Source organism: Oryzias melastigma, linkage group LG12, assembly GCF_002922805.2.
Source record: "Oryzias melastigma strain HK-1 linkage group LG12, ASM292280v2, whole genome shotgun sequence".
NCBI classification, from domain to species: domain Eukaryota; kingdom Metazoa; phylum Chordata; class Actinopteri; order Beloniformes; family Adrianichthyidae; genus Oryzias; species Oryzias melastigma.
This window is the reverse complement of record NC_050523.1, coordinates 24,756,925-24,782,361: the sequence shown is the minus strand read 5'-3', so window position 1 is coordinate 24,782,361 and position 25,437 is coordinate 24,756,925. Positions and strand designations below refer to the sequence as shown.

Sequence of the window (25,437 nt, the reverse complement as noted above, 5' to 3'; positions counted from 1 at the left end):
GTTGATGGGACATTAGCTTTAACTGTGAGTCAGCCCAATGATCAAAACCAATAGAACCCAGAAGGCGACGATGCAAGTCCTTCATCTTGGACTTCCCTGCAAGTTTCTGCTGTGACCCGTGAGGCTGTAAAAGATTTTTCCTTTTTCTGGGTTCAAGTGCCATGTAAAAAACCTAAACACATGTCTACGAGTCTGAGGAATGAGACCACACCTTCATCAGCACACAGAAGGTACTTCTGTGTGTGGAATCCACTCAACTCTGACTCATCACTTCAGAGACAAAAGTGAAGAGAAAACCAAACTGACACATGCAAAGAAGAGGAGACATGACTTCTTACCACGTTTTTTTAAAGTCCCCCCATCACTATTATTTTTATTAAAAAAACGTTCCCAGTAGTGTTTTATGATAATGAAGAAAGAGTTCTTGGTAAAATAATGAAAGCCAACATCAAAATGCTCTTTCATTGATTTACAATCCTTTCCAACTGCGGTCAAATGAGCCGCCGTTCACATTTCCGTGGTCACATCAAGAAGCTCCGTGGAGTCTGGTGGAGATTTTCCAGCGTTCTCAGTCCTGCTACCGTAAGTATTGGATGAAACTCACACCAAAAATCCAGTGATGCTGATTTGACCACAGAAATGTGAACGGCGGCTCATTTGACTGCAGTCAATGTGAAGATACCATCTTCTCTTCTCCAGAACCTGAACTAGACACTAGGAACAGATGAGGGTTTAGTGCATGTGCAGCAGAGCTGTTGATGGAAAGAAGATCATTCATTCAAACAGAGTCTGTCCAAGACAGTTTGACTGATTTAAAAGGAGAAATACTCGGAAATGTAAAAACTAAATGATTTATTACATTTGTTCTCTTTCAGAAGAAAAATGACTCACAGACATGTTAGAAACTCTAAAAACAGGATTTTTATTGGAGGGGGACTTTTAAGCTTCAACAACCTGGCAGGCAGAGCAGAAACAGACTTTAGTCAAAAATGTTTTACCAAAATTAAGATTTAGGATTTTTTTAATCAGTGAACCAAGTTTCATCCTAGAGCTCTGTAAATAAAGGGATTGCAAATAAACTTAATATCGTATATAACCTTTACTCCAGTAATAAATGTGCTCCCTATGGTGGAGTAAAAAGAGTGACAAAAAAATGCTGTTAATAGCTTAAGATAAATGTTAACGACAAATATTTTTATGCTTAAATCCAAAGTCTGGATCTACTTTGTGCAAAAGTTACAGAAAAGCATTGAGACAGTTTATCATAGAAAATCTAGTTTTTCTTGAGACATCTTTGTCATTGTAAATATTTATTTTTCAATAATGTTTTAAGCATTGCTGAAAAACAGTCAGCACAGTACACTGTAAACAGAAGAACATTTAACCACATTTACACAGACAGCAGTCCAAATTATAGCAAACTAAATTAACCAATAAAACTAATTGCTTTAATATAAAGTATTAGGATTTAGCTAATAAGTTAGCCAGTATTTTTATTTTTTAAGACAGTGTCTGATCCCTCTGAGCAACCAGTCAAACTTGTTTTAACTCTGACGTTGCTCTCTGCTATTGAGACTGTGGTACGTCACAAGAACAAACATTTTCAACAGATTGTTAAAAAGCTTTGCTACCGTCTCCCTCAAGCACTGAACCACTACAGCCAGATCAGTCAGCTTCACTCACCCTCTGAGTGAATACCGGCAGGTACCAACCCTGAAGTACTGAATGACGCACTACCTCAAATGACCACTAGAGAGTTCAATCAGAAAGAGCAATTTACATTGAGTCCTACCTTCGAAAGTCCAACTTTATACCTCAAACAAAGCTATGCATCATCTGGTGTCAAAATCTTGTAAAGTATGGGGGGGTGGGGACTATTAATGAACTCATATATTTGTTTCTTTACTTCGTCCTGCTATTTTATAGCCAAAGGAATTGCAATGTAACAGTGCTGAAATGGTCTCTAAACCAAAGGGCATCACATTTACTGTACAGATCTTTGATTCCACACAGTCAATACTGAATAGACATTTTGGGCACCATTTATAAAACACACTTATCCCTAATCTCAACATTACAAAATTAGGCAATAAGAATTGTTTCAGGAAGTAAATAAGAGCTCCCTTAGGACCACTATTCAATCATCTGAAAAATACTAAAGTTTAGTGACCTAGTTGATGATAACATTCTCACATTTATGTACAAGGTACACCGGACATGGTTACCCCTCGATTATTAGGCTAAATTCACTAAAAGATAAAGTCATATCGACTTAAAAGGACATGAAATATTCAGAACACCAAGATTAAGAGCAAAAGGTCCAACATATAGAATAAACTGAACAAAAAAACTAAAAATACAAAAACAATTGCTGCCTTTAAAAGTATTATTGAAAGTCTAATGTTAAGCAAATATAGATAATATGTAGAAACATTATTTCAACTTTACATAGTTAATGCCAGTGAACCTTGTGTAGGTAAATATGACGAAATGATGGTTTGTGAAGATAACTGTTCATGTAAATGTATTTATGTTTATATGTTCATTTAAAACAAGCTGGGCTTAATATCTATGTGACCATTTTCTCTGATGCATCTTTGCTGATATAGTGATAGGGGCAGGTGATTTAAGTTTTCTTCTTTCTGCTCATTTACATGCATTAACTTATTTCATTTTGCATTATTTTGATGCTATGCATCGTTATTAAACACAATTTAAAGAAAAAGTCAATTAATGACATTTTGTTAAAGTGGGTGGGGTCACATCCAGCACTTGGGGCTGTGTTTTTGTGGTTGCTACGGGTAACATCAGGCATCAGTCTAGTTAGTGAATGGGTAGAGTTTATTCCTGCACACGAGAAAAAAAACAAACTACATGGTTGCATATGAAATAGTGCAGATTTTATCATTTTAAGTCAACACCAAACCACAGTAAGTATTTTGCTTTATAAAATTGTGCTGGTGGAGCAGAGTAAAAATGCTCTTGCAAAAAATGCATTTCAGTTTACAGGTTTTCCTTTTGTGTGAGAATTTTATTGTTTTTGTCACATCATTTAGAAAACAAAAAACAGATATACACAGTTCCCTCTGTGTTACACTAGGTCTCTCCACCCAAAGAGCAAAGAGAGCTGCAGAGGGGAGCCGGATACGCTACGGCTTTGGTTTCCTTTTATTCTAATCCTTTCACAGTAAAGGAGTTAAACTCTACCGTGTGTGTCGTGAGTTTCTGTAGGGATGAAAAGGAAGAGTCCACGCCTGCAACACTGGCATTTGGGAAGCTCATATGTTAATGTAGCATCTCTGTATGCTTCAGGATTTAAAATAGTTCCGTTCTCATTCATACCTCTTCCAGCAAAATGATTCATTATTCAAATCTTTAGCTGTGATTATCAGAAAAAAGCTAAATAATGGCTTGAATTGATTTTTTAATAGAAATTTGACCTCTGTCAAACCTTACAGCTCGCTTTGGGCATCCTTCTGGAAAAGCACGACACACCCATGTTTTCTACACACAGTGCGGCAACTTTTCATGCTTTTGACACACACAGACACCACATTTTGTAATGTCATACAACAGCTACATAAAGTCCCAGAGAAAAGCCTGTCTAGACATGCATGCATGTTCACGTGCACAGAGACACAGAAATGCATGTTTGACTCTCAAAAACAGTGAGTTCAGTTCAACTCTGGCAAAAGTTAAAGTAAAACAAGGAAAGAAAAAAAAGCTCCTACTATCAAGTTAAAACTACACACTTCCAAAGAGCAACGACAATACCAATGACTCATCCGTATCAAGAATGCAAAAACAAGTCGATGACGTTGCAGAGGGTGTGGCTGCATGTTGCCGATGCTGTAACAGGAAAAGCTGTTGTAACAGTGATGACTGAGATGCAGCACAGAGTATATTAAAACCAAGTCAAACTGCTAAAGCGCCACAAGTCGACTCAGTTTGTCAGGTCAGCTCTGATGTGTGTAAGAGCTAAACAGACACATCCATCTGTGTTCTACTGTCACTGCTCTTTCGTAACTGAAACAAATCAAGTTCATGTCAACAGCTGGTTTAAAATAAATATATAATAAAGAGAAAATAATGAACAGATTAAAGAAATGAAGACAAAGCTGATTTCAGGAACTGTTTTCTAAAACAATTAGAGGCAGAACACACATGATGTCTGGTTTATAAACTACCAGAAAACCACTGGAAAACACTGAAAGAAAAAAAAAAGGAGAGAGTCAGACAGATGTCAGTGAGAACAGATACTTTTAGCATGAAAAACTGAGAGTTGAGAGTTTCATTTTGAAGTGGGAAGAGAAGACTTGGAGCTGCGGGCTAACAGGGCGAGTTACAGCAAGAGGCAATGAAAAGAGTAAAACAGAAACTCCTGTGGGCCAGGAAATACCTGAATACTAAAAACTGAAAGAGGGATTCATGGAAATAAACCAACATTAAAGGTGAAAGGATGGCTGCAAATTGTCTGCAAACATAGGAGGAAGTGTGATGGTATGGGACCGTTTTCTGGATCCAAGCTCTTGTACAGAGTAAGAGTCTCCTTGAAAAAACATCTACATGTAGTTCGAGTCGAGTTAGAAGTTCATCAACAACAGGATCCAGAACATGAATCCAAGTTCTGCCAGAGAACCAGACCAGCCCAGGCCTACCCTGCTTGTTTTCCAGCTGTCCCTGGACCGCTGGATGCTCACAACCTAAACCAGGTGTTCAGTCAGTCTGGATCTGGAATCACTCGACTCAACAAACCAGCAGCAAGCTGGTCCGGGACAACTGGAGAACAGGCAGGGTTGAGGCTCTTGAGGACATTGGCCAGACTCAAACACGACCTTCAGAAAATGGAGGGGTCAGAACAGTCTCCACACTTGAATCTCACTGATCTGGACTTAGAAAGTGAGGGTGAGACCCAGAAACCAACAGAAACCAAATACTGATGAGAACCTCAGCAGCAGACTTGTAAAGAACTTTCTGAGGAATCCATGTCTACTGTGGAAAGAATGAAAGATCTGATGAAAGATCTGTAAAAGAGATACTCTGATGAAGGAAAGAGAAGAAAATAATTTGGCTTATAGAGAAAATCCAGGGTTTCATTTGGTTTATTTGAATCTTTCCTTTCAGAGCACAGAAAAAACACTGAAAACATCTTAACAAGAAACAGAAAACATCTGATTGTTCTAAAGCCTTTGCCAGAGGAACTACAGATGTTTGTGCATTGTAGATGTACTGATGGCTGTTTGGACTGCTTTTTTTCCCCTCCAAGTCCTGTTTCAGAATAAAAGCTGTGAGCAAGACGCAACCCACTGGATCCTTTGGGGCACTGGTCTGTGGGAGTTGCTGGAACATGGAGAAAGGAAAGGAGGCCGGTTCACAACCTCAACAGTCAAGATGGTAATTCTTTCATCCAGAGTCCGCTTCCTTTGTTTGTTTTGCTCAAAAAGAAGAGAAGTACTGGAAAGATAATTAAAGGAAAATAAAACTGATATCTCCGTAACGTTCCCCTGAAAATCTGACCCTCATCTTCTCAAACACACCGAGGTTCCTTTGAGGACAACGCTGACCTGTTTACACAAGAGCCTCAACAGTGATGTGTTAAAGCAAAGGGACAAAAAAACCCTCTTGATCAGAACGTCATCACTGAACATATTCACGCAACGACTCAAAGTGGGCGAGAACAAGTTGATGTAACATCAGGGTGTTTATTCTCAAAGTACGCCCAAAAATTCTTCCTTTTTTTGGCATTTTATATCCAAATTCTTTGTGGAAATAGCTACTTAAAACAGAAACCGGCACATTATACACAATTAATCTCTGCTGTTCAAGTGACTCACTTTGGAGCAAAGGAGTCCGCGGGAGCGGTTTGAAAATATTTTAATCATCACCTGTGGTGTATTTTATGTAATAAAGTAAAGTAGAATGTGTCAAATTAAACTACACTGTGTTTGTCTAAAATCCCCAAAGGTCCAGAGGTCCAAATCCTCGTGAGTGTTTTTGCTCAACAGGTTAAAAGCATCATTGTAACATCCCAGCTGCTGTGGATTCAGTTCATCACTGCCCCAAAAATGAGAATCAACATTTTTAGGAACAAACAAGCGGAGGCTCTCAATGACGATAAAACTGCTATTTTATCTGAGAATATGCTTTGCTTTGATCATGTGACTGAGTAAATTTAACCTCTTACAATAGAGAACAGAATCCAGTAAAGTGATCTGCATTTGTTTTTATTATGCTTACATTTTCCTGGTTTACTTCAGTTTTCACATTCTTAAATCAGTTAGAAAAATGTAAGAGTATTTCTTAAAAAGTGTTAAGTTCTAGTTCTGAGTACATTTAACTGCATCAAGAAAAACAAGATGAATTAACAAACAAAAGTATCTAATGACTACTTTAAATAACTTTGCACTCCTGCGTGCGTCCTGATTATCCTCAGACAAATGAGTTTGCTTTGCCGATTTCTCCATGCGACATTTACCGAGAGAAACTTCAGGAAAGACCGGCTGGAGGACCACTTCAACAAGAAATGAAAACAAGAGTGTTTTAAATAACAAACCATTGTTAACATGATTTTGAATGGATCGCCACACCAAAGGAAAATATGTTCTGGAATAAATCAAATAAAGCCTCCGACACACCTAAACGTGTCATTATTGAAGGCATGCAAGCTTCATTTGACCCGACCATTATGGAGAAAAACTTCTCAAACAAGTTACAAAAAAAAAGTATTTTCATTTGTCTTAGCCTATCCGTAATTCACTTTTAATCCATCTATCCTTTTTAGTTTATTGATGTCATACTGAGACATTTGGACCTAGAATTAAAGCTATGTTAAATTATAATCCACTTGATTAAAAAGCATATTGTCTATTTTTGATTAAATTCAAGATTTTAAAGTGTTCCTTATGGTTTTAATATATGGTATGGGTCACTTCATTAGCTCTGATTTAGTTTTTGTTGGTTATATTTGTAAATTTGTGGCTAAAATGCACCAGAAACAGTAAAATAAACGTTTTTTGTTTAATATATTGGTTGCCTTTCCACTTCCTATTGCATTTGCTGCATTGACCTGATCCTATGGTGAAGGATGTCTTATTTTGAAAGGGAGCAATCCAAAGCTCTGTCAAAAGTTATAAAGTTTTTCATCTTTTTTAAAAAGCCAACTTCTCTTCATGTTTATGTTCTATTTATGTAAAAAAAACAATAGTTTTATTTAAATGTATCATGTCAGTAATAAATACATAAATACAGATCTGGATCTTATTTTTCTAAAGACCAACTGAAGACTTTGTGGCTCCTAATGAGTTTTGGTTGGAGAGAAATCGACCAGAATGGATCTTCATGCACTGCAAATTGTAGACCCCTGTTCTATACCATGCAAAATCAACTTTTTTTCAGCTTTAAGTGCATTACAATGTTCATTTATCATAAAACAATGTTATTTTGCTTCACTCTCCTCTAAAAAATTGTCTCCATTCCTCTAAAACTCTGAGCATCAGTCCCTCCCAATCCATGAGAACGACTGGGTCTCCTTCATTCACATGATCGTGGGGCAAAGAGTCTGCACTGCCAGCACAGGTAACAACTCTGTTTGAGGTGTAACAGTTAAATTTAGACATTGTAAACACAGTCCTCATCACTGCAGGATCCACAGAGGACGTCATGCAGAAGCTGCTGGGGCTTTCAGACTACACCACCACACGGGAGAACGTGAGACCCCAAGGTCGCAAAAAGCACTTGTACTTGAGTGTCTTTTTCTAAGTCAGCTTCAGGGTTTAATAAAGCTATTCAGAGAGGCAACTATGAGGTGATGAATATATGAGTGGAGCAGAGATGTTAGAGCAGCTGTTGAAACTGTCTTTGCCAACGTCAGACCCTCAGAGCAAGCAGCCATCAGGAGGGTGTGAAGCTCCAGCAGCACAGAGAACCAGTTCTGGTGACAGGCGTGGAGCGTCTCCATGGTAACGGGGAAGAAAAAGAAGCAGGAGGGGTTAACGGAGTGGAAGAGGTGACGAAAGCGAAACCTGAGATGAGGGTGGGGGTGCAGCTCTCACAGGTGAAAAGGAAGGGTGCAGAAAGGTAAAGGCAGAGTGAGAAGCAGCAACTGGGTTTCCGCTAGAACCGGTGGGAATCTGCAGTCTCACTCCAGCCAATATAAATATTGATCTCTGTTCTGGACCAGATCTTTTCCACATGTTTATGTGCATTGTAAAGCACAAATGCAGCCGTTTCTGGTGTTTTTGCAGCCCTGCAGACACATTTTGGATTAAGATGTTGGTGTTAAAACATCATCTTCAGATGCTAAACTGCTCAAATGATGCAATCTTCAAGGTTTAAGTTCAGAAGGTTTTTAAATAATTTTGAGATGAGAAAGTTTCTGGCAACAGCTTCAATGTTCTTCAGTGACCATAAACCACTCAAGTCCCTGAAAGACGTTAAAGGAACCCAGTGGAATCGCAAGTATTGCCAACTCCGGATTTCAATAACAAAGATGCATTTGGAATTTAAATGAAAGAAGACCCAAACAAACTTATTTTGGCTGAAGACATGTTCCTTTTTCTGGTTTACAAGAATTGAAATACTAGACGTTATTAATATTTGAAGTAACAAAACATTGCTCCAAGGTCGCTTCATCACTCTTGGCATCAGTGTAACATGAACAGAGAGAGGACGACGGCGCCAGATCCAGACAATCCTCGGAAAACTACAAGATATCCTGGAAAAGTACAAGCTGCTCCAGGCACATTGAAGTGGGAACTTTTTCAGCATCTCTATTAAAACTTTGTGTGAAAAATGCAGAGGGAGACCTTAAGTTTCAGGATTATTTAATAGAAATACTTTAAAAAAGAGCTGCAAAATGGTATAAAAAAACTGAAGCTGTAATTCTGCTCTGCGTCTCTTAACAGCAAATGATGGCTTTCAAAAATGTGCGTGTTTTTGTTTGGAAAACACCTCAAAGCAAGAATTCTGCCCAAATTAAAGTGCTGCATCTCCGTTTTACATGCAGAAAGAGACTTAAACATTCAAACTAAATGAACTCAATTTACAAAAAAAAAAAAACAACCAGAATATCAATCATAAGAATTAGAGCTGTCAGGCGATTAAAATTTTTAATCGCGATTAATCGCAAATTTACATGTAGCCTTTTTTTTAAGGAAAAAAATGTGCGCTTCGTGGAATTTAGCAGTTCTACACTAATTATGAAAACAAGAATGACAAAATTAATAGTTTTCATCATATTGAGATAAATTTTCTTAACAATAAAAGGCTGTAACATAAAATGCCTAACAAAAGCCCAAGTCCAAGTGAAGGGCATTTTAAATTCTAAACTTCAATCAACGTTCAGTAAAATAAAATAAAAAACATCAAAAATAACATTTCCATAACACTTTCATGTTCATTTTTTGTCTGAACTACAGTAATAAATGAAATAGAGATTTATCATTTCCAATGAACTTTTGTTTTTTAAAACCTTAAAGACTGAGAAAAGCGGGATACACTGTGGATAGTTTGACAGTCTGTTACTGCCGCCGCGTTCTCTGGCTGCAGCTCAGCGGAGCTCGCGGATGAATATGCCGGCAGACAGAGAGTGATGCTGTGATTGGATCACGCTTAAACCTCCAGAACATTTAAAACGTCCCCCGGTGAGCTTGCTGTTCGGAACGTCGGGGATCCGCAGCTCTCGGGACGCGAGCCGGTACCACCAGACGTGGTACTGGACGCGAACTGGAGCCGGGTTAGGGTGCAGGAGCTCTCCAGGTCCTAGCGCCGGCTGGTTTTAGCTCGCAACTCGGTGGTTGGAGACCCGCCTGTGATCTACTGAGAGCAGCCGGTGAGTAAGAGGGCGGGACGCCCACGAGCGCGGTATGGAAAGGCATGTATGAGAAAAATCCGCGATTAATGCGTCAAAAAAAATTGTCGGCGTCAAGCACATGTCAGATTAATACGTTTTTAACGCGACAAATCTGACAGCCCTAATAAGAATATGATGTGATTCGCTGCACCTTCTGTCCTTTTCCAGATTCATTTGTTTTCAAGAGTTTAAATAAAATGTTCTTGTTTTTAGTTCTGCTCAAAGGTTTTCAAACGTCAAGAATGAAGTAAATGGATGTCAAATAAACACCTTTGCCCCATGCCTCAGCTAAATGAGGATTTAGGTCTTCTACTCACAGCAGGAGTCCAGACAATGGATCAATCAACACAACAACGTTCCGTCCACAGAGACAACGGCTGCAGCGTCAGATCCCACAGTGACAGAGCAAATCCACAAAACAGGCGAAATGTTTGTGTTTCTCTTTGACAGCAGAAACACTTTCCAGAGCGCACTCACACAACGTTCAGCCTTCAACACAGAAACCATTTGACTAGATTTACATGTGTTGTTCAAGTACATGTGAGCCATGACTTCCCATCTTGGCCGAAGGACAGACGCCCAGCTTAACGGCCTCTAGATATCACCAAGAAATATAGATAAATGAATAGTAATGGGACACCGATAACATGGTCTTCATGTGTAAACAACTTGAGCCCACAAACTATGTGGCTCCCAAAAAAGCCCTTGGCCGTACCCCAATTCCCCATACCCCAACCAGCCTGTAGAGGGCAGAGGGGAGGGCGTCACAGTCAGGGTGGAAAAGCGAGACCTAGAACAGGTATGGATGAAGACAGGGGTGGGCAAACTACAGCCCTGGGGGCCATATGTGGCCCAATAAACTAATCTGGACTGCCAAACGGGAATAAAGCTCTTCAAGAATCTTTATGAATGTTTTGTTTTCCCGGTAATTCTGATGTGTCCCCATAGATCAGGGGTCTCCAAACTTTTTCTTATGTGGGTCACATGACTGTTTTCTTCTCTGATGGGGGGACGGGGTCAGCTTTGTACACTATCAGAAAAACCACATTTTAACAACCGCTTTCTGTAATCTTCACAGAGAAAATACGTCTAAAACATTCCAAAAAGTAAACCACTAAATAAGGAATCCTTTCTTTTGTTCTTTTGAGACGTTGGAGAGCTGCAGCTCCACAGAGATCTTATAACCATCTGGATCTTTTGGCTCTTTAGGTCGTTTTGTTGTTTTATTCAACTTATCAAAAACTATGAACTCCTGCAAAAAATGAATAACTGATTTAAAAAAATGTTTTAATATTTATAAGTGTAAAATGTGTTGTTATTATTATGTTAAATTATGTTTGTTTTCCTCCCAGATAAAATGTACAAAAAACATGATAGAAACAAAAAACAATTACTTTTAATTAAAACAATTAAAACTTTGGGGGCTCTGCTGGTGGCATAAGTATTGTGGTGAGGCAGGCGGACTGTCTGCCGCACCCAGTGTGTTTTTGAAGTGCATTTTTAGCAGATAAAAAGACTAAACGAGTCCCAAACTGGAGCCAATCTAATCAGAAAGATAGCAAGAGATAAACAAATCAGGTCAATTTAAAATAAAGCGCATTTTATGATGATAGAAAGACTGAAACAACACAGGCATGCGTCGGCTGCAGTCAGTGTGTGCGGTGCTGGGTGAGGCGGGGGGCGGAGCTACCTCACCGCACCCAGCTGGTCAACAGTTCCGCCGTGCGACTCAGATGCTCTGCGCTACAGCCTCTGCAAATGAATATATAAGATCGATACTTGGTCAGAACCCATCAAGAATCAATTGCAGGACTAGATATCGCGATATATTGCAATATCGATAATTTGGCACACCCCTAGAGATGAAGAAAAAAATATATTTTAAAAAATTATGATTAGAAAGAACATGGTAAGAAAAATGCATCAGAGCAAAAATTGTTATTCTGACAAATAAAATGACTAAGAAATAACTATTTCTCAATGGAAATCTATGGGCCTTAGCCTTTTAGCAACCAGTTTCTGTTTGGAACATGAGAGGGGAGGGGTTTATCAGTCCATTGATACACAGTCTATGATCCGGCCCTTTAAACAAATTTTAATGGCCCGCGAGCCAGAGAGTTTGCCCACCGCTGGATTGGGAACTGATAACTTTTCACTTCTGGTTTGCAAATGAAATATGGGAGTGAATAATTTGCCTGAGTGACATCTGTGACAATTTTTATTTATCCTTTTTAATCTATCCATAACCCCTTGACACCTACTGATGCAGATATGCATCAAGTAAGTCACTTCAGCTCCAAAATTACCCCACTGTAGTATTTACTGTAAATTAAAGTAATTGATTTTGATTTTCCTTTTCACATCTTGAAATAAATTCTGGTGTTAAAGTTAAGAACATAAACTTTTGTTTGGAATTGAAATGTGCTAAAACTTGAGTGATGTGAAAAAATGAAAATGCGACAATTTTGACCCAATGGTTCAAGCAGTATTCTGCAGAATATGTACCTGTAATGACTGTTTAAGAAAAGAAAAAAAAGGAGACAATGGTCCCAGCCTGTCCTTTGGCAAGGCAGTGTGAGGCCCCTGGTCCAACACCTTCAGGGTAAAGTGGGATGGGAAACCCCAACCAACTCAACCAACCAACCAACTTTTTTCCACAAAAAAAAAAAAAAAAAACACACACACACATGAACTCACTGGTGAACATTGTAGGATCAATTAGTAAATGCTGCCTATGGTCTTCATGGAAAAGCACCGGGGGGGGACTGACACCTTCATCAGTCTTCACCTCACTTTACCTTTCTTCTGTTTGCCTTTCAAGTCCCAATTCAAATAGTGTTTTCTTTCAAGTGTGGATATTTCCATGCAAAGCCATTTACCTAATCAAATGGGCCTTGAGCTGGCTCGTCTTGGAGAAGGAACTTTGTTTTGGGTTTATGGCTAAACACTCCGAGCAGTTGGAGGCACACACCCAGCAGTGTGTCCACTCACAACAGCTGCTGCTGGTCAAACCAACATGAACAGAGAGGTTCCAGAACGGAAAGCAGAAAAGCTCAAGTGCCTTGCAAGAAAAACACATTCTACTCTCTTGTTTAAAAGGCCTCATGTGCGTCCCCAACACAGACTTTAAGTGTAGGCACAATTTAGTGCACGAACACTAAAAACATCAAATGATTAAAGCCTTTTTATTTCACACAAAATAATTCCCATCAAAAAACTTTGATTAAAGGTAAGTCTGGGACAAAATAAGCCAAACACTTTTCCCTTGAGATAATGACACCATTTCCAGTAAATCTTCAACATTAAACCTCTAACAAACCTTCAGAGTTTCGTGACAAGTCACTTCACGATGGCGTTTCTTTGATACTTCACTGGAAGAAAACATTTCCTCCTGACTTCCTTCCTTGCTTCAGGAGTCCAGAACACAATGAGAAGCTGATCTGACAAAGAAGGACTTGAGCTGTAGAAGAGGACAGAGTGTAAGGACTCCTTTCAGACAGGAAAGTCTGGATCCACTTTGCTCTCCAGATCATCTCCAACAAGAACCAAGAACCATGAACATTGATCACATCATCAAGGTTTCATAGTGATGCTGGTCCTCGGGGACACCCAATCAAACACTACGATAAATGCTAAGATTACAGTCCAATACCCATATGGACTCAATATGTGAGTCAGGCTGAGTGTCCCAACCAGTGATAGGTTTCATTAGAGCTGCCACAAATCAATTTTTTTTTTTTTAGAGTCGACTAATCACAGATTATTTTTTCTGATTAGTCGACTAATCGGGTCATGCGCAAAGTGGATGTAAAGCACCATAACCATCATTACCTTTAAACTAACTAAAAATAAAGACAATTAAGATGACAGTTTATTAAACTTTTAATGAATCATGCAGCCTCTGTCCTTCATTAGTTTCTAGGATTAAGTCAAATGTGAGAGAGAGGGAGAGAGATGAGGAATATACTTTCCATCAAACTTATTTTAACAGGTGACCTTTGACCCTACACATCCATCAAACTCGTTTTGACTGATGCCCCGCCCCTCAAGTTGACGTAACAGTTTAATATCAGTTTTACACATAAAGGGTATATAGGGTCAAAGGTCACCTTTAAAAATGAGTTTGATAGAAAGTATATTCCTGATCTCTCTAGTGAGCCTGAAAACAAGGAACTATTTTTCATTAAAGATAAAGTTTTGGTCTCACTGACTCAAATACTGAGAAAAAGTGCATTTTTTGGTGCTGAACGCTCACAACTTTTTATCGACTTTACTACACTCTGACACCCATCCATCTTCCTGACCGCTTCTTCCCTTTTGGGTTCGCGGGGGTGCCGGAGCCTATCCCGGCTACTTATGGGCAAAGGCGGGGTTCACCCTGGACAGGTCGCCAGTCCGTCGCAGGGCCTCAATCACACACACATACACTCTCACATTCACACCTAGGGGCAATTTAGAGTCACCAATTAACCTATGAAGCATGTTTTTGGACGGTGGGAGGAAGCTGGAGTCCCCGGTGAAAACCCACGCATGCACGGGGAGAACATGCAAACTCCACACAGAAAGGTCCCAGCCGGGATTTGAACCGGGGCCTTCTAGCTGTGAGGCAAGAGCGCTAACCACTGTGCCACCGTGCAGCCCACACTCTGACACCATGTAAGATAAAGTAAAGACTAATCGACTAGTGGTCGACTATCGTGACAGCCTTAGATTTCACTTCATGATTCTGGTTCAGTGATGGTCAAAATACACACAGGAATGCAGACAATCTGCTTTTGCATTCATCCTATAACCAGAAGTCATTTACCAACAGCAGCCATTCCTTTCTCAAAACTAGTGTTCTTGATTTGTAGTTTTTTCACAAACCGTCTCCTGACGTAGTCCAAACCTGCAGGAAGTTGTTGCTCTTCACAGCCTTCTTCAGTCATCTCGACCTGATCTGAGTTTTTTTTAATTAGCCAAATAGATTTGGCTTGAATGAAACACTGGTTCGATTGAATGATGTTCCGTTCTATGTCCTCCAGTGCTTTTTTGCTTTGTTTGAATTTATTGGATCCACCCTAAAGAGTCAATGCCAGGATTCTCTGTGGAGAATGGCGCCATAAACAATACAACCATGAAGAGTATGAAGCCAGGTCTAATAGTGGCAGAACTGCATGCTCATTGTGACGATGGGAAAGTTGGCCAAGAAAAATTAAGAATATTTAATTCAATAAAACAGCTTGACAAGAACTTTCTAATAAATGAGTGGGGATTTGAACAAAAAAGGGTAAAATCTAGAGATATTTTAAATTCAAGATGTGGAAATGAAAGGAGTCAAATACTGAGGATTGAGTGGGGAAATCATCTTTGGAGCAGGATGAGCAACGACAAGAGTTAAAATGTGCATTTAGGACAGCAGTTGTTTTAAAACAACAATAAGTGTGTGGGGGGAGACAAATAAGGGAGGAAAAACTGACGTTAACTCAGAGGTGAGACATCCATCCAGCTGGTTTTCCCCACACTTGAAAAGCCGCTAAACCGTGTCTACGGCCACAAGAACCCCTGCAGACTCTGGTCTCCGTCTTTTTACTTACCGTGTCCTCAGCAGGCCGGTGGAAAACGCCGTTCCGTCTCAGAACTTGTTAGAGCCGCCGTGTCTTCGCACCATGTTTTGCTCCTCTTCCTGTTCGCTCCTCTTCTGACTCTGCGGCTCCCCGCCCTTCTCCCGCGACCTCACCTGCGCTCCCCCGCACAAACCTGCCGGACCGGTCCCGCGCGCAACCAGCAGCGTGTCTGCTGTGAGGGAAGGTGGGGGAGGTTTTACCTGCGGAAGCCGGCGCTGCCGCTCGGTCACGTGTCGCCCAGGTAGAGGCGTAATTGAATTCTTAATTGAACAGGTGATGCTTTGTGGGCGGGGATACCCTGGACCCCTTCACGGAAAAACAGAAAAACGGCCATCTTTTCTGTTCAAAGCAGGTAACAGAAAAATCATTAAAAAAAAATAAAGAAAAGCAGCACAGCTGAATTTAAACTTTTTTTCGTTTTTATCTATTTGTTTGTTTGTTCTAGCAATTCTTCGGGTTCTAAACGGTTTAGGACTGTATATTTTTTTTCTCAAACGTAATAATATTGAAATAAAAATCGTGTTTATGGAGACTGTTGTGTAAAATTAACTTCATCACATTTGTTGATCCAACTTTCAAATTCTTTGACTTTTATTTTGTTTGGCTTGTTTTCATGAATAACACTTTATATATAATAGATTATTTTTTAATATTATTATTATTGTTGTTGTTGATGATATTATTATTATTATATTAGGCAACTTTCTAGACATTCAGGGTTGTCTTAGAAAAGCAAAAATAATTAAAAAAACATTAAAATAAAGACAGGATCATTAACAGAGCAGAGTTTACACAAAGAAAATAATAAAGCGATGTTTAAGCATTTAGTCGGTGAGAAGGCCCGGGTTCAAATCCCGCTTGTGTGTGGAGTTTGCAGGTTTTCCTTGAGCATGCATGGCTTTTACTCCAGGCATTCCAGAATGGTTCTTTGATGCCTCGATAAGTGCCTATTGGGTATGTGTGCCTGCATCTGTGTGGTCCTACAAGGGACTGACAAACACTCCAGGATTGACCTCACCTTTACCTGAGGCTCCATTACACCAACCAGTAATAGGCAGCTGTTCATATTATCAATCAATCAATATTAGGCAGCTGTTCATATTATCAATCAATCAATTAATATACTTTATTAATCCCCTGGGGGGAAATTCATTGTTTTTCAGTACAACCAAGAACAAACAGTTCAAGGTTTCCTGCGGAAGCGTCCCCTGAGCGGCGCCCCTTATTATTAGATAGGTGGACATTTACATAGGTGCCCATCTGTAAAAATTGCACTTGTAAGAATAGTTTATTAGTGGTTTACTTGATAAAATGACAATACTCAGTGAGCAAGGTTGCTCAAGATTTTTTTTTTTCAAAAACTCTAAATATTCATTTGTTTAAACCAATATTCCATATGTTCCCCAAAAAACATAATAAAAAATTCAACAGTTTCTTTTAAATAATTTGTAATCAAAAAATAAAAAAAATCATTGAAGTTGCACAACATTTTTATTGCTAATGGTTTTTAGCTAATTGTTTAAGTTTTAGACTGTGCTACAATGTTTTCAAACTAGTTCTCCACAACTAATTTGTCTTTTTTCTCATGTATTTTATATTTCATGCATAGACAGTCAACATTCAATGTTTCTACGAAGCCACATTTTCGATTAGTTTTATCCCCACACCGCTAGGGGGCAGTAATTACAAGTTTAATGGTAGCAGAAGAAGAACGTTTCTGTCGGTCATTGGCCAATCACAAGTCTCCATTCTGAAGCGTGCCGTTCACCACTCAACAGCTAACCAGCTAATATATTGACAGAGAGCTAAAAACAAGTGTTTGTTTTATTTTGACCATTCATGCCTAGTTCATTACCTCGGAAAACCATCTAAGAATTTAACAACATACGGCACCATGGTTGGTGTTAAAGTTATCGGAAGTGACCCGGACTTCCAGCCAGAGCTAGCGGCCGCCGGTTCCAGACTCGCCGTGGTAAAGTTTACAATGGCCGGGTAAGCTGTCCAAACCGACTGTAAGGGTAATCGGTGGCGGAGTTCCGCCCACTGTTTATGGTGTTAAAACATTTAGAGTACAATGGATTTATGACCGCCACAGCGACGCGGTCCGCTCGGTTCGTTTTAATAGCAGATGAGCGGGATCTAGTTAGCCAACAAAGCTAACTAGCAGCGATGCTTACAATGACACGGCATTATTACAGGAGTCTGTTCTGGCTCGTTAACATGGAATGAAACCGGAGGAGTATCCCAATAAGCGGCGTCTGGTCGCCTGCTACAAATCGTTTTCTTAACAGATATTCTCCTTGTAATATTATACATGTTTGGTATTAATATATTTCATCGCTTTGTCATTAGCCGTCTATGTTTTGCTATTGATCTGTTGCGAAGTATTTGAAAACAGCGTAATTAGTGTAAAGCTTTTCTTTAATCCACTGTTGTGACAAATGTATTAGTTGCTCAGATTGTAATTCGCGTCCTCATGAGTTCCTACGGAAGCCGTGAGGAATTCCGTTTTTCCCACTGACAATACGAGAACTGGACTGAATGACTCATTTTCCCGTCGTTCCAAAACAGGAAGTACCTCCTGGCTCCAAGAAGCCAAAATCTAATAGACTTCTATATAGAAATAAACACCTGTTATTCAGTCATTCTGTTTGTCAGAATATACATTCTTGGTCTGATTCCTTCTTAAAAATGGTCTCGATAATCCTATTTTTTAAAAATATGTTTTCTGCAGTGCGAGTTATAAACTGACCAATCAGATGCTTCGATAAAAATATTTGCCACACTGTCTAACGCTAGACAGATTCTCCTGAGGCCATTTTAAGTGTTCCAATAAGCTCAGTCCTGACTGGCTTATTACCATAAATACGTTGACTCAGACCGACTCGGATCGATCGCTGCTTACGGACGGCATGTGGCTCCAACTTGATGACTTTTATATTGCGACTGAATTGCCTTGATTTGGTTGGAGCTGGAAGAAAACCATTATCTATGGATGACGTCACTCTCACTCTGTCTAGTTCTTTTATCCAGTTAATGTTTTTCCTGTGGAGATTTAAGTTTGATCAGAACAGCTTGATAAATCAGGACAGATCACTGACTTGCACTTCTCTCCCTCTCAGGTGTCGGCCCTGCGTCAGAATAGCTCCAGCTTTCAACGCACTGAGCAACAAGTATCCTCAGGTCGTCTTCCTCGAAGTGGACGTTCATGTGTGTCAGGTGAGTCAGGCTATCCACCTCACCACCAAAAGACGTTGCTTCTCTCCAGTTCAGAGATTTTTCTGTGAAAAATTGCAAGCCTCTGCTGAAAAAAGGACATGAATTAAATGTTTCTTTATTTCCGTTTAGCTTTAGCACAAAATTGTGTTTTGTTAGGAAAAAAATCAGGTAAAAGGTAAAAACTGAGGAAATTTCAATTTACATTATATATGTAATTTTCGTAATATTTTCAAATTCTTCCATTTATTCCACCAGTTTTCAAAAATCATGCAAAGTCATATCATGTTGCATATTTCTTATTTGTTTGTGGTAATCCAGTCAAGTATAAGAGAAATTAAGCCAGTTAAAAACCAGCACCAGGGAGGCGGTGGATCCTTTAGAAGTAGAATATTTACTATGAAGAAAAGAGACTCTGTTGTAACATGACCAGGAGAAAGCAGATTCCCCACTCATGTTATGACTACACTCAGGCGTCAGCCCTCATGTGTTTTCTTCGTTAGAAAAAATCTAATCGTTTCCTTCAAAAGAAGGTGTTCGGAATGAAACCTGACTAAAATACCTGTGGAATAGTATGAAAAACAACTGAGAGTCAGAGTAAACCAAACAGGAAGAGAGGAGTGATGTCATCAAATCTACATTACAAACATTCAACCAGAATCAAAAGATGGACTAGAGCACCAAAGATAAGTTTGTAAAACACCAACTAGCCAGAAAATCTGAACTTCTTTTATATTAAAATATGTTTTTAAAAAAGGTTAAAAACAAGCAAATAAATAATCATGTGTTTTTAACCTGCTTTGTTCCCAAAAGAGAAAAAGTGAGAGCGCATGACGCTCTGTGCAAAAGGTTCACTATAGAGAATATATGTATGAACTTCAAATAAAAATGGCAAATATTGTTACTGAAAGAACTTAATTGAAGGATGATGTTTCAAAGTCTGCCAGCATTGGGAGGCTGTGAGGATGTTCAGTTCCTCCATTCCTCAGACATCCTCTCTCTCTTCATTCTCCAAGATCTTCTTTAAAAAGTCCAGTCAGAAACTCTTTTGCCATTTCTCCTAAACTCTTCCAGATTTGTTAACCTTTATTTATCCAGGCAGGACAGATTAAGAACAGCATTCTCATTTACAACAGTGGCCTGGCAGACCTCCACAGGTTTGCTGTCGTTTTCCTTGTGTAGGTTATCACTGTTATTGTGGTCAATGAATGCACGCTAAATATTTACTGAAACAATAAATAGGAAGAGTTCTGCAGCACAAAAACAGATGTAAAGTATGTGTTTGTCCTTTATGAGATTGATCTGCAGTAGTAAAGAATATTCTTATTGCGTTACCATAAAAAGGCACAACCTCAAACAATGATTTCTTTTTCTTTCAGGCGACAGCAGCAGCCAACAACATCTCAGCCACACCTACATTCTTGTTCTTTAGGAACCGGGTTCGAGTGGATCAGTACCAGGGAGCAGACGCTGCAGGTCTGGAGGAGAAGATCAAACAGCACACAGAAAACGACCCGGGGAACAACGAGGACTCCGACATTCCAAAAGGATACGTGAGTGCACTCTGGGTTTCCTCTGGAGTATGTTTGGACCCTGTTTTCATACAATTTAGGGAGGGCTAGGTTGATCAAAGATATTAAATAAATAATTGATCCATCAAAGTAGAGATCAATCTAAATCATAATGCGGAAGTCAGCTAGCTTGATCCAAATGTATAATGGGATTTCCCATAGGACAGCTAATGCTAAGGCTTGGTCCACCTAAACATTCATTACTGGCTAAATGAACATCTTTATAAACTCCCAGAGATGAATTTTTCAAACTCTTCTAAGGAAATATTTTAAAGTAACCGATTGTGGTCTAAAACACAATTTTTACTTCATAATGTCTTCTTCTTCTGGGATACGGTGAAATGCTACAACACGACTGCCCCCTAGAGGCCAAACTGAAATTCCCTCCGGGAGAAGAAGAACAATTGTTGGAGCTTCCCCGTTTGAGAATCCATGTATCAGTGTATGCTTTTAACAATCTCATTTTTGAGGAAAAAAAAATAATCAAATTGATCAAGGCTCAGTGGAATCGAATTCATTCATTCATTCATCTTCCTGGCCGCTTCTTCCCTTTCGGGGTCACGGGGGTACCGGAGCCTATCCCGGCTACTGATGGGCGAAGGCGGGGTTCACCCTGGACAGGTCGCCAGTCTGTCACAGGGCCTCAATCACACACCCATTCACTCTCACATCCACACCTAGGGGCAATTTAGAGTCACCAGTTAACCTATGAAGCATGTTTTTGGACAGTGGGAGGAAGCCGGAGTCCCCGGTGAAAACCCACGCATGCACGGGGAGAACATGCAAACTCCACACAGAAAGGTCCCAGCCGGGATTCGAACCGGGGCCTTCTCGCTGTGAGGCAAGAGCGCTAACCACTGTGCCACCGTGCAGCCCGTGGGATCGAATTGATTCTGGAAATTATTGGTGATACCCAGCCCTAAATTTAGGGTGTATCCAGACTGGAAAAGTTTGTTGGTCCTAGCTTAATGTGGATTGAGCCATGAACCTTGCATTTGGTCTGTTCTGGTCTGCCTATTCAGACAGAGAAAAACTCAGTCAGCCTGGAGTTTCACCTCAAAAGATGGGTCTGAGAGCGGTTCCTGGTCCCGGACCAGAGTCCGCAAAGGTGCATTAGGACTGAGAATTTGTTCTGGATTATCAGGGGAAAGAACTCTGGTTCACTTTAAGTGAACCAAAGGTGTCCAGGAAACATGTGGTTTTAGTCTTGCTCTTCTGAGCAGGACTGCTGAGAAAAGTTCATAAACATGTCCAGGAGAGACTGCACAGCAGCACATTTGAGGATCCTTTGGAAACATCTTCACAAGCTTTAAAGAAATGTGGTTCAAATAGTTCTGCAGCTACTCTAGTGTCTACAGAAACCAAAGCTGCTTTCTGGGAAATGTTTTTCATATCCTTCTATACAAACTGCGCCAATCTGTTACACAGTTATCACAAACTCAGAACTTTTCTGCTGTGCTTTTTAGATGGACCTCATGCCTTTTGTGAACAAAGCTGGCTGTGAGTGTCTCAACGAGAGCGACGACTGCGGCTTTGACAACTGCTTAATCAAAGACTCGTCCTACCTGGAATCTGATTGTGATGAGCAGGTACACAGCCAAGCCTTTGGAAGGTTTGTGGCGTGGTGGGATCTGTGTGTGCAATAAGGTTCTTTCCTTTGTACAGCTGTTGATAACCATCGCCTTCAACCAGCCGGTCAAGCTGTTCTCCATGAAGCTGCAGTCCTCAAACTTCGGTGAGGTTTGCTCTGCTGCTCACACTCAGTCAGACCTGAAATTAGGAGAGGATGCAGTGACAATGACTTTTTTTTTTCTTTCTTCACACTCCCACACTTACCCCTCTCTGTTCCAGCTCAAGCTCCAAAGATGGTGAAGATCTTCATTAATCTTCCTCAGTCCATGGGCTTTGATGATGCTGAGCGGAGCGAAGCCACTCAGACTCTGGACCTGACTGAGGAAGACTACAAAGAGGATGGTCTGATTCCTCTGCGTTATGTCAAGTTTCAGAATGTGCAGAGCGCTACGGTAGGATTAATGGAAGTCAAACACACAACCAAGAGGGCTTTTTAATGGATTTGGGTATTCATTTCTGTATTCAACTTCATACTGCATTTGGTTTCTCTTAGTAAAAACTGCCACATGCATCTAAAAGCACCTTTTTCCTTACTTGATATTAAATAAGTGTTACCTGCTGATATCCTTTAGCTTTCTGCATGCTCTGCTGCCTTTTGTCTCTCAATACAAGAAGGAAGCAGATTAGATTTCTGTTTGGATGGAGGACAACAGAAAAATTGAAGCTGAAAGTGGGATTACAAAGCGGCCAACACCATGGCAAAATCAGCTTGTATTTTCTTCTAGCTACATTGGTGTGTTGTAGGATGGTGGTCCCGTTTCGCTTTATGCATTTCTCTGAAGGCAGCAGAGCGGTCTTTACACTTATGTGTATTCACTGAACATCAAACACAAACTGAAGAGAAAGAAATGTCAAACAGTTAGACTTTCATTAGGCAAAGGTTAAAGGTTGTGTTTAGGGCTGGGTTAATAAAATAGATTAATCGAATTTAATCAATTCAAGCTTAATAGATCAGTGAATGATCCATAGAAAATGCAGATCAATCTAATGCATAATGCTAAAGTCTGCTAGCTTGATGCATTTAAAGTTAAAGTTAAAAGTTAAAGTCCCATCACTTGTCACGCATCAAGGTGTGTGAAATGTGTTCTCTGCATTTGACCCATCCGCTGGGGAGTGGTGAGCTGCAGGCACAGCCCCACTTGGGAACCATTTGGTGGTTTAACCCCTCAATCCAACCCCTTAATGTCAAGCAGGGAGGCACTGGGTTCCATTTTTAGAGTCTTTGGTATGACTTGGTCGGGATTTGAACTCATGACCTTCCAGTCTCAGGGCAGACACTCAACCATAAGGACACTGAGTTTAATGGAATTTTTCATAAGACGGCTAATGTTAATGCTCAGCCGATGTAAACGGACATTGCTGGCAAATTGAGCAGCTTTATAAACTGTATTTTCCAGAGTATTTAGCGTTGTTTTTTCATAGTAGCCAGGGGTGAGACTTAAACTCAGGGGCGACTTATTTGTGATTTTTTTTAAACATAAATAGGCTCACATGCTCGTTATTTTTCCACTAGCAACCGGTTGCCCTTTAGCAGTTGTTTCCACTAACAACCACTAGAGGGCACTGTATTTTCTCCAGACAATGTCAGAAGTAGAAGTGTTGTCTACAACAAACACGAAGGAGAATCTGATTGTCTTCCTCTTAAACTTTGATATTTTTCTCATTTCCATTAAACTGATTATTTTTGTTTTATTCTTTGCCATGGTAAACATAAAAGTGCGACTTATACTCCAGAGCGACTTGTATAAGGTTTTCTTCTTCTTGATTAGCAGTTTTGGCTCTTGCAACTTTTACTCCATTGACTTGTAATCCAGAAAACCCTGTCATGAATTTTCCAAACTCTTTTAAGGAAATATTTTTTAAGTAATCATTCATTCTTTGCTTATTCTTCTTGAAAAAAGTGTAATGCTATAGCACGATTGTCACCTAGTGTCCACACTGAAACGTCCTCCAGGAGAAGCAGAACAATGTTTACAATGTTAATGATCTGAACATTTTAGAACTTCTCCTTTAGAGAATCCATGTAACACTGGATGATATTAACAATCTCATTATTTCACTGATACATTTACAGTATGTGAACTGGATCAGATTAATATAAATATATTCAAAACATATAGTAGATTATTTATGTATATATATATATTAAGATTAAGAAACCTTTATTAGTCCCACAGTGGGGAAATTGCAATATGCAACAGCACAGGTACAGTTGGAGTAGATATTTAGATAAAAGATATAAAAAGATAAGATAAAATTTAAGTTATAAAGAGCTAAAACGGTAAGATACCATAGACATTATAAAAAGAGCTAAGCAGTAAAATACAATATATAAAAGAGTAATGAATATATAGCATATTGACAGTTATTGCACAGTTAAGTGTAGGTATGTACAGGTATACACAGCTATTGCACAGTCATATATATATATATTTCTAAAGAAATGTGTGTAAACCTTGTAAAATTAAAATTGAATTGAGTGGAACAATAGAATAGAAAAAGTTGGAACGAGTTGATCCAGGCTTTGGTTAATGAAATTGAATTGATTGTGGGAATTCTTATCGATACCCAGCCCTAGTTGTGTTAAGGAAATGTATTTTAGGTTTGTATGTTTCTGCTTGTGGTGTTCCGTGTGATTATGGCCTGAAACAGAGACCTCATCTGGATGGAGACTTTATCCTTGTCAATAAATGCTGTTTTCCTTTGTTTTTAACCAGTTGTTTGTCAAGTCGAACCAGGGGGATGAGGAAACCACAAAGATCAACTACCTTACGTTCATTGGCACTCCTGTACAGGCTACCAACATGAACGACTTTAAACGGGTGAGAACCAGCAGCAGCTCCTCAAGGGGTCCCATCGTCGCTCTGCTTCAGTCAGGATTTTCTCTTGCTCTGCAGGTTGTGGGGAAGAAAGGTGAGAGTCACTGAGCAGAACCAAGAAAAGGGGAGATGACCAGAGGAGAGGAGGAGACAGCAGCAGTCCGTCAGTGGATTCTGTCTGCCAAAGCTGCCACATGCTCAACTATTAAAAAGACCACACCCAGATCCTCCAGCACTGCACCTCCTGCTCTCAATGTCTGTCTCTGGAGACTTGGTCTATAAATCATTTATATTGTAATTCTGATGAAATCTCTGTAAATAAAACACAGTCCTTTTTTCAAAGGCATGGCCTTCAAGTCTGCTTCATTCCTGCAGCTCCAGTACAGAGGGAATGCGTCCAACAGCTGAAGCAGCCCTAATACTTGACGACAGGATATCAGAGATAAAGTCAAATGATCACACTGAACAATTTAAGACTATGTCCTGTGTTTACGTCCTAAGACTGCAAGTCTGTTGTATTGGCTAATAGCCAACCAAAAAAATCGACCATTTGTCATTTAAAGTGCTGGTCCAGCGTAAAAATGTTTTATGTACCTTCATTGAATAGTTTTGGGTTTAAAAAAAACAGCATGGGCTCCAAGTAGGATTCGATCCCAGGAGCTTCTGATTACAATAACTCTCGCTTATGCTGCTGCGCCATCTAGTGGATAGTAAAAGTAATATAAGTTCAAACCCCCTTTGAA

The 25,437-nt window shown here is 39.7% G+C and overlaps 2 protein-coding genes across 3 annotated transcripts in view; one reads left to right on the top strand and one right to left on the bottom strand.

Annotated features, from left to right (window-relative positions):
* The window catches only part of atp8b1 (ATPase phospholipid transporting 8B1), a 38,577-nt gene extending 22,762 nt beyond the window's left edge, over positions 1–15,815 (bottom strand). Inside the window, exon 1 of one of the 2 annotated variants that reach the window (XM_024268545.2) lies at positions 15,427–15,815. The gene's annotated coding sequence lies outside the window, so the exon portion shown is untranslated. Of the gene's footprint in view, positions 1–13,169; positions 13,190–15,426 lie in introns of those variants that run through there. The other variant, XM_024268546.2, reaches the window with a different exon arrangement.
* A 1,359-nt stretch (positions 15,816–17,174) lies between these two features.
* On the top strand, positions 17,175–25,040 carry txnl1 (thioredoxin-like 1). The gene is made up of 8 exons (XM_024268502.2): positions 17,175–17,448; positions 18,579–18,675; positions 20,052–20,225; positions 21,710–21,832; positions 21,909–21,978; positions 22,095–22,267; positions 24,593–24,697; positions 24,773–25,040. The coding sequence occupies exons 1-8, from the start codon at positions 17,351–17,353 to the stop codon at positions 24,800–24,802; spliced, it is 870 nt and encodes a 289-aa protein (XP_024124270.1). The 5' UTR covers positions 17,175–17,350; the 3' UTR covers positions 24,803–25,040.
* The last annotated feature ends 397 nt before the right edge of the window (positions 25,041–25,437 follow it).